The sequence below is a fragment of the Neofelis nebulosa genome, chromosome 2 (genome assembly GCF_028018385.1).
Source record: "Neofelis nebulosa isolate mNeoNeb1 chromosome 2, mNeoNeb1.pri, whole genome shotgun sequence".
Lineage (NCBI taxonomy): Eukaryota > Metazoa > Chordata > Mammalia > Carnivora > Felidae > Neofelis > Neofelis nebulosa.
The window spans coordinates 129,135,942-129,145,562 of record NC_080783.1 but is presented as its reverse complement, the minus strand read 5'-3'; the positions used below and the strand labels follow the sequence as shown (position 1 = coordinate 129,145,562).

At 39.2% G+C, this 9,621-nt stretch overlaps 1 protein-coding gene and 1 pseudogene across 7 annotated transcripts in view; both read right to left on the bottom strand.

The window, feature by feature from the left end:
* Positions 1–3,298: 3,298 nt before the first annotated feature.
* LOC131493326 (proline-rich protein 11-like) lies at positions 3,299–4,864 on the bottom strand (annotated as a pseudogene).
* A 1,953-nt stretch (positions 4,865–6,817) lies between these two features.
* Positions 6,818–9,621, bottom strand: part of WDR47 (WD repeat domain 47) — a 69,943-nt gene continuing 67,139 nt past the window's right edge. For all 7 annotated transcript variants that reach the window (XM_058716325.1, XM_058716324.1, XM_058716323.1 and 4 more), the window contains one exon: positions 6,818–8,171. In XM_058716325.1, coding sequence (XP_058572308.1) covers positions 8,029–8,171 — 143 coding nt within the window. In that variant the 3' untranslated portion in view covers positions 6,818–8,028. The remainder of the gene's footprint in view (positions 8,172–9,621) is intronic.

Genomic DNA, 9,621 nt, shown 5'->3' with positions numbered 1-9,621 from the left:
GCTCACTATGGTGTAATTGGAAATTGGAAATTTTGTTTGTTTTTGTCTTTAACTGCTGCCCTGGCAGTTTCAGGAAACTCTCCAAAGACGAAATGATGAGTTTTACAAACTAGGAAGAAATGAGAAGTACACAAGAGTTACTGGCAACAAATTTGAATGCTTTTTAAATGTGTAATGTGGTACACTTAAGTGTGCATGTTGCTTATTACAATTTTTTAAGATTAAAATATACCTCACGTAAAGTTTACCATCTTAACACTTTTTAATATTTTTGAATGTTTACTTATTTTGAGAGGGAGAGAGAGGGAGGGAGAGCACGTATGCAAGCGGGGAAGGAGTAGAGAGATAATCCCAAGGGGACTCTGCTGGTAGAGGGGGCTCCATCCCACCAACCCTCAGATCATGACCTGAGCTGAAATCAAGAGTGGGAAGCTTAGCCGACTGAGCCACCCAGGCTCCCTAATTTTAGCCGTTTTTAAGTATACAGTTCAGGGTCATTAAGTATATTCATATTGTTGTGCAACAGTCACCATCATCCATCCTCCATTAACTCCTTCCTTCTGCAAAATGAAAACTCTACCCTTTAAACAACTCATCATTTCCCCACCCCCTTTCCCTGGCCCCTGGCAACCACCATTCTACTTTGTATCTTTACGAATTTAACCACACTAGGTACTTAAGTAGACTTACACAGTATTTGTCTTTTTGTTACTGGCTTATTTCACTTAGCATAATGTCCTCATGTTTCATCCATGTTGTAACATGTCAAAAATTCCATCTTTTTTAAAGGCTGAATAATATTTCATGGCATTGTTTACCATAGTTTGTTTATCCATTTATCTGTTCATGAACTCCTAGGTTGCTGCTCTGAACATGGGCATGCAGATATCTCTTCAAACTCTGCTTTCAATGTTTTTGGGCATATATCCAGAAGTGGGATGGCTGGGTCACATAGTACTTCCATTTTTAATTTTTTGAAACCCACCATGCTGTTTTCTACAGTGCATGAACCATTTTAATATGATTAGCAACACTTTAATGAAGCCATAGCATTTAAAGGATTCTCAGGTGGAAATAATATAAAACCTGCTATCAAAATTAGTAAAAGATGCAAGGCAGAACACATTTTAATACTGGTACAATGGCAAATGGCAGCCTTACAAGTATTTATTTATAGGATTTCTGCAGCATTTTTTTTATTTTATAGCATCTTTTATGAACCATTATTCCACAAGAATGATCACATCATCATTTAGAGACAGTACATACTGGTTTATTTTATTATAAACATCATAAGTGCCCCCGTAAAATATTGTTACAAATACTCAAATGTCTTATTCTCAGTGATTATTCCCTTTATTCTCACATAACACAAATGTAGTTAGCAGGCTTTTTGAAACAAACTAGAATCATATATGTTTCATAACTTCATCATCTGTTTAATTTTCATTCATAAATGTGTTGTAAACATAAATGTGGGTCTCCTAAGAACAAAACATTGTCCCCAGGTCTGCTTTCCAAGCTGGTGACTTTCCACAACCCTCACTGTATTTGGCATCTCAAAGCAGTATTTATCTGTGGAAATCTAGGCATTTCTGGGAAATTACTAAAATAGCTTTTTTAGCCTATGCTAACTGGGGGAATATTTCAAGGATATCATATATATAGCTACTTCCTGTCAGGCTAGAATTTCAGTGAAGATCTAAAACCCCTTGTTTCCTATCCATGAGGCACTGCTATCTTTATTCTTGGAACTGCAAGGGGAGGTTATCACCATCAAAGCTAATCCTGTGCCTTCAGTCACGTTCACCCCTAATGAGAGTTCCCCTTCCTCCATGATACTTAACACATTAGTGATGGGGATCCTGGCTGAAGCTATAGTAGTGTCCACTGCTAAACAGATATATCTGACAAACGGGGGGCTCCCAGAAATACTTAGCAACTTTGTAGGGGACTTACTGATAGGGTTGCCTAATAAAATATAGAATGCCCAGTTAAATTTGAATTTCAGATGAAAAATAAATATTTTTTTAGTATAACTATGTCCCATGCAAAATTTGGGACATGCTTATACTAAAAGAAATCATCTATTGTTTAATGGAACATACTTAAAAGTTATTTGTTGTGAGGTACCTGGGTGGCTCACTGGGTTGAGCATCTGACTTCAGCTCAGGTCATGATCTCATGGTTTGTGAGTTGAAGCCCTGTGTCAGACTCCAAGCTGATTGTGAGGCATGCTTGAGATTCTCTCTCTCTCCCTCTGCCTCTCCCCTCCTCCCCTGCTTCGCATGCTCCCTCTCTCTCTCTCTCTAAAAGAAAAAAAAGAAAGAAAGAAAGAAAGAAAGAAAGAAAGAAAGAAAGAAAGAAAGAAAGAAAGAAAAAGTTTTTTGTTGTTTATCTGAAATACAAATTTGATTAAGTGTCGTGTATTTATAATTACTGAATGTGGCAACTCTGGACTGGCAGAAAAGAACAAAAATCCAGTGAGGTGTGCGTTGTTACTGTTATTGAATTGACAGGCTGTTGAGGACAAGGAATTAGGTCTCACAGTGAATATGTCATGGACTTCAGAGAATCCTTCGGGGAATTGTGGAAAATACAAGCAAGGTTCATGCTGAGGTCCTCGTGAAACTTATATATAGCCGCATGAATGTGGACAGCAGATATCAAAGTAAGGAAAATTTCAGACTTCGGTGAGCCAGATAGAACTACCTACTTATGATGCTAGAAATGATACATTCTGACTTTTAAGGTGACATTGGACGTTTTGCTTCAAATCCTTTTGGAAAATAATTGGGTTTGGATGGGGGATGGTCTTACCTCTTAACTGCTTATAGAGAACAGAAAACAAATCTAGAGGGTCTTTTTTACTGATCAAGTTTCAGCACTTAATGAATGCATTACCTTTATAGGCTGAAATACTTTTATTTTTAATTACCCAAGAATATTCAAGATGAATGGACATTTCTTAATGTCATAACTGTACCTATTAAGTACAAATTAGTTATCTAGTTAAATGAACAATGTTTCCAACCTAATTTGGGTAATTGCAGGATAAACATCTCTTTGGGGATTGCATTTTCTCGAATCTGTTCTCTTATTGTTTATACAAACTAAAAAATATCCAAATACCCACTTTATACCACAGTATGTATGGGCTCCAAACATACTTTAATCCTTCAGATAGAATTATAGACTAGTATAATTATTTATACATATTCTACTACATTAAAAAAAAGTTGGCTGATTTTATCTGTGTATTTTTTGGACCATCACATGCAGTCAGGCAGAGTTGGCATCAGTTTTGTTCAACAAAGCTTCTTATAGAAAGTGGCAGAGTTTGAGTTGGGCTTCTAAGGTGACTCCACTGAAACTTTCTCCTTCAGTCCCAGGTCATGACTAGAGTCAACCTAGCTCCTGTTTCCATATTTTTTTTTATTGGTAAGTGAGGTTCCACCTGGGCTCCTCTCTACAGCAACTTTCCTAAGTAGTTTCCACAGATTTATCTGGCTTTTGCCAGGAATAAGTAAGACATTTGTCAGTTGAGTTGGTTACACTTTGGAGTTGGGTTTCAGGATAACACCCTGCAGGTCAGAGACAGTAACTAGTGGATTCCATGCCTTTGGTGCTGGTACAAACATCTCCATCAAAACTGTGTCGTCTTGGGGTGCCTGGGTGGCTCAGTTGGTTAAGCATCTGACTTCTGCTCGGGTCATGATCTCACAGGTCATGAGTTCCAGCCCCGCATTGGGCTCTGTGCTGACAGCACAGGGCCTGGAGCCTGCTTTGGATTCTGTGTCTCCCTTTCTCTCTGCCCCTCCCCCACTCATTCTCTCTCTCTCTCTCTCTCTCTCTCTCTCTCTCTCTCTCTCTCCTCTCTCTAAGATGAATAAACATTAAAAAATTTTTAAAAAACCCTGTGTCTTCTTTAATTTCAGTAATAGATCTTTAATTGTTGGCTGCATGAATCCATCTTTTTTTTAATGGTCCAGGCTGAAGTGTTTTAATACAGTCAGAATTTCTGAGGGGCACCTGGGTGGCTCAATCAGTTGAGCATCCAACTCTTGGTTTTGACTCAGGTCATGATCTCCTTGTTCATGGGTTTGAGCTCTGATTCAGGCTCTGTGCTGACAGCACGGAGCCTGCTTGGGATTCTCTCTCCCTCTCTTTCTGCCCCTCCCCTGCTTGCTCTCTCTCTCTCTCTCAAAATAAATAAAAATAAACTTAAAAAAAAAGAATTTCTGAGCAGCAAAGGTGCTAAAGGTGGTGGAGGTACAGGCAGAGGAGGAGGTGGAGGGAGTGGAGACAGAATCGGATGAGGAGGAAGATGGCTGGCCGGCTGTGGCAGCATGGGAGGAAGTGCAGCTCAGGATTCTCCAGGGATGGTTAGGACACAGGCAGGCACATTTGTAAATTTACCACTTATGTGACACATTTGACCAGAGCTCAGACAGGTCAAATTTTCCAAGATGGTCCTTCAGTGCTTCCTGGAGTTTGCACAATTCACTTTCCAAAATGCAAAACCATTGTTTTAGACCAGAAAGTTCTCAGTGGCAGATACAGAATGGAAAGATGGGGTCTTTCAATACTTCTAACCTCTGGGCCATTGTAGTTCCTACACCAGTTGTACATAGACCACACTCTATTTTACTGTATCTTTGATACTGGGAAATTTGAAGTTCCAGTATGATCTTAGCCAGCTTCTGCTGAGTGTTATCTGTTGAAGCAATAACCACTCTTTCTGGTGATGGTGGCAGACTGGGAAGTATAATTAGCTTGAACTGAAAGTGAAAGGCTTTTTTTTTTTGGATAATCTTTTCACTTTGGCTTTTAGCTTTCTTCCTCATTGTGTGAACTTGGGCATGATTTAAGTCTAAGAGCCTGGGAATTAGATAGAGTCAGGGTAGTTGGCTTTCCCTTGCTATAGGGGCTACACGATTTTATGCGAGAGTTCCAATTTCTCCACATCCTTGCCAACACATATAATCTTGTGTTTTTGATAATGGCTATCCTAATGGGTGTGAGGTGGTATCTCATTGTGGTTTTCATTTTCACTTCCCTAATGAATAGTAGTGTTAAGCATGTTTTCATGTGCTTATTGATCATTTGTCTACATTCTTTGGAGAAATGCCTATTCAAATACTTTGCCCATTTTTTAAATTTATGCTTTTTAATGTTTATTTTTGAGAGAGAGACAGAGTGCGAGCAGGGGAGGGGCAGAGAGAGAGGGAGAACAGAATCTGAAGCGGGCTCCAGGCTCTGAGCTGTCAGCACAGAGCCTGATGGGCCCGAACGCACACAATGTGAGATTATGACCTGAGTCGAAGTCGGATGCTTAACTGACTGAGCCACTCAGATGCCCCCCTTTGCCCATTTTTTAATCTGGTTGTTTTTCTTTGTTGTTGTTGTTGTTGTTTTTAAGCTATAGTTCTTATATATTCTGGATATTAATCCTTTATCAGATATATGATTTGCAGATCTTTTCTCCCATTTTGTAGGTTGCATTTTCTCCCTGCTGATTCTGCCCTTTGGTACCTGAGTGGCTCGGTCAGTTAAGGGTCCAATTCTTGATTTCAGCTCAGGTCATGATCTCACAGTTCGTGAGATCCAGTCCTGCACAGTCAGTGCAGCGCCTGCTTGGGATTCTCTCTCACTCTCTCTGCCCCTCCCCTGCTCACTCTCTCCCCCTTTCAAAATATTTTTTAAAAATATAAGATTTGAATCAGACTTCTGATACTTCTGTAGGAAGGGGTTAAACATTTCTGCACCCCCTCCCTTCCTCACTGTCCTTCCCCAACCCCACTGAGAAGGGTTCAGAGAATGTAGATACCTCAATTCTCTTATTTTCTTGTTTACATGAACCTCTAAGAATCTATTCACCTCCATGCCATGGAGAAGACAGTGTGGAGGCATGGGAAAAAGGAAATATATAATAAGATGTTTATTAAAATAATTTCTAGTGATTATCTAATGCACTGAAAAATGAATTCTATATCCCATATATAGGAGGATCTTAAAGTTCTCTCCTTGATAGTGATGGAATAATTTTATGAACACTTTTTTACCATGAAGTTGAACTGGTCTGTATCAGGAAAATACCTTTTTTCCTAGTTTTAAACTTAACACTAATGACCTGCTGTAATGTGTAGAATGTGTAAAATTAAGCATGGAAGTAAACTGAAGAGGAGATGTGGCGAATTTTAACAGAATTCCCTTCTGCAAAGGTAGGAAAACAGTGTACCCGGCTGAATATACACAACTAATTAGATTTCATTTCTTTCCAAAGCACTCAGTTCAACATATTTGTAGTCTAACTTGCAATTTATGTATTTTCCTGGGCTTTTATTAATTAACTTTCACAATATATCCAGGATGGACGGTTCCCTAGACTGTGAATAAAAGAAATAGGAGACACACAAAAGTTAGGCAGTTGCCAGGGGTTAAAAAGTAAGTTAGTAGGGACACCTGGGAGGCTCAGTGGATTAAGCATCCAACTCCTGATTTTGGCCCAGGTGATGATCTCATGGCTGTGGGATCGAGCCCCACATCAGGCTCCCACACCGAGTGTGGAGCCTGCTTACAATTCTCTCTTTTTTTTTTCTCTCTCTCTCTCCCCCTCCCTTCTCCTCTCCCCTGCTCATGTTCTCTTTCTCTCTCAAGTTAAAAAATAAAAATAAACTAAAAAGTAAGTTAGTGGAACTATAGGAAGAAATTTAAGAAATTGATTGTGGGGTTCACCCCCTGGCCACAACACTTCCAAGTAAACTGGAAAAAATAACACTCTAAATTGAAAGTCACAGACACTGAGGAAGAGGAATTCTTTTAGATGTCAAGAGGTCTTTATTGAAATAATAGCACAGTTACACTTCTAATAATATCCTTTCCACTTGTATACAATAGATTAAAAATGCTTGCTACATACAGTGCACAGACAGTTCAATAATTAGAACCAACTCAACTGCATTTGAAATAAATAAAATAGCCTATTTAATAACTTAAAGTAAAATTACTGTACAATATGAAAATAAAGATACATAAATGTTAGGATCTACAATGCCATAGAAATAAAATCATTATTCTGCATTACACAAAACAGTGCAAGAAACAAATCCAAATAAGCTTTTGGAGTGCAAAGTTTAAATGTTTCCATTTTAAATTATCATGCAGACATAGCATTTCAAACCATGCTATAGTCTATGGCAAATTTTTTATCTTTAAGAGGAAAAATGCTAGCCAGTCAGTTTACTGTACCATCAAGTGTTGCATCACATAGCGCTGCTGCTCTGCTTCTACAGTACAGTTTAGAAGGGAGGTATCCTGTTGCATTCAAAAAACTGAAATTAACAAGTTTCTGAAGCAAACATATTTACCTTTTAAGCCTGAAACGAAATAATGTGACAAAATAGTAATTATATCCCTGGGTTTAAGAAAGAAAAGGCCAATACCACATAATGAACTAAGAAGCAGTTTTCCATCCATCTTTCAACTCCATAATGATCCTTAGTGAAAATAACCATGTAACTTTTGAGAGACATAAAAAATTCTGACCTCCAGCTGACAAGTGATACAGTATCATGGGCTTGTGAGAAAAGTTAATTTCTGAACACCTATGTTTAATTCGTGTAGAGCTTGGTTGCGTTACATGTAATAATATGCTTAAAGTATAGCTCAATTTCAATGTGTATATAAAACTGTTATTTAGGCAAAGACCAAGGAATGCATTTAATACTAAACCATAAACACATCGTCCACCTCGGAGTGCACACTGACAACATAAGAGCTCTTCCGCAGACTTTGGCAACAAGACTACATATAGCAGATCACAGCAGCACGAGCTCACGTGGAAGACTGAAAGCACTGCAGAATAACACCACCCAACAGTTCCTATCAAAGGGATACATGGTAATAAGGGGCCTCCTCGTGCTAAGCCACTTTCCCAGTCAGTCTATGTTCTTCAGATTTGTTATTTTCACAACGCAGTAGTCTTAAGTCTCTGTGCTTTCACTGCATAGATTGACACTGGGTACTCTATCCGTTGTAAGTCCAGAGGGTTACAGTTCTGTCTGCAGAGGATGACAGGAAGGACAAATCCTGGGTGTGCCATCTGCACTGAATCACTTTGTCCTTGTGCTCCCCTACCACCATGATAGGAAGCTGCTTAGTGAGATCTCCTAAATTAAAAAGAGAGATACTGATTTACAATACAAAATAAGTATATGTATACATTTCACACACTTCCTGTTACTTGAAGACATTATAGTATACAAGTCCTAAACTACATCAATTTAATACATTTAAAGGTTTAAACAGGGATAAATTATTGAATATCTGTTAGTAGGATTAGGTAAAATATACACAGCAACATTGGACACAGCTGCCACTCTCTCCTTGAAACTATCTCTCAACTTCTCTCTGACTTTGGTGCCACTACATCTTAGTTTCCTTTGCTGGTTTGCTGTTGTTCCTTTCCCAGGAATCAGCCTTCAAATTTCCTGTTTACTTTATATCCACTTCCTATGAAATTTCATCTAGTACCATGATACCATGGCCATTTGTATACTTATGACTCACACATTTCACCTCCAACCTTGACTTCTCACCTGAGCTCCAGACTAGAATGCAAATAGCTATTCGACATCTCACTTGACTGCCTCATAGTCATCTTCATTTGTTCAAACTGAACACTTGATTTTCTTGCCCAAACCTGTTCCTCCTCCTACCTATCTTCCTTATCTCAATTAACGGCACCACCTAGTTGCTCATGCCTAAAACCTAGGAATCAGCATTCCCCTAACTCCTCAAATTTAATCCAAATTAAAATATATCCCAAATTCAGTCACTTGGCACCACCCTCCACCTCTACCACCCTAGCCCAAGCTACTATCGATCCCTCAACTGAACTGTTCTGATAATCTCCTGATATTTATACTTATAATCCATTCTCCCTACAGAATTCGAAATTACCTTTTGAACAATATCAATAGATATCAAATCAGATCACTCCCTGTTTTAAATATTCCAAAGGATTCCCATTATGCTTTTTAAACATGCCTATAAAACCCTGCCTCAGATTTATTCTTCTGTCCCTCACTCCCTTAGTTCTCTAAGTCCCAGCCACCCTGGCTTCTTGTAGCCTCGTGAACATGCTGAATTCACTCCTGCCTCAGCACCTCTCCAGAAGCTACGATCTCCTCCTGGGGTCCTGCCCTGGCTGTGCCTTCTCATCACACAAGTCTCTGCACAAATGGCATTTCCCTAGAGAGATCTACCTGAGCCTACCTAAAATAGCCTTCCCCATCCACCCATTCTCTCCCACCTTGCTAATTTTTTAACTGCACTTACCGATACCTGAAACTACATCATTATCTGGTCTACTTTTTATTGACCTCTAAAATGTAAGCTCCAGGGGTGCCTGGGTGGCTCAGTCGGTTAAGCGTCTGACTTTGCCTCAGGTCATGATCTCATGGTTTGTGGGTCAAGCCCCATGTTGGGCTCTGTGCTGACAGCTCAGAGCCTGGAGCCTGCTTCAGATTCTGTGTCTCCCTCTCTATCTGCCCCTCCCCTGCTTCCAGTCTGTCTCTCTCTCTCAAAAATAAATAAATATTAAAAAAATATATTTAA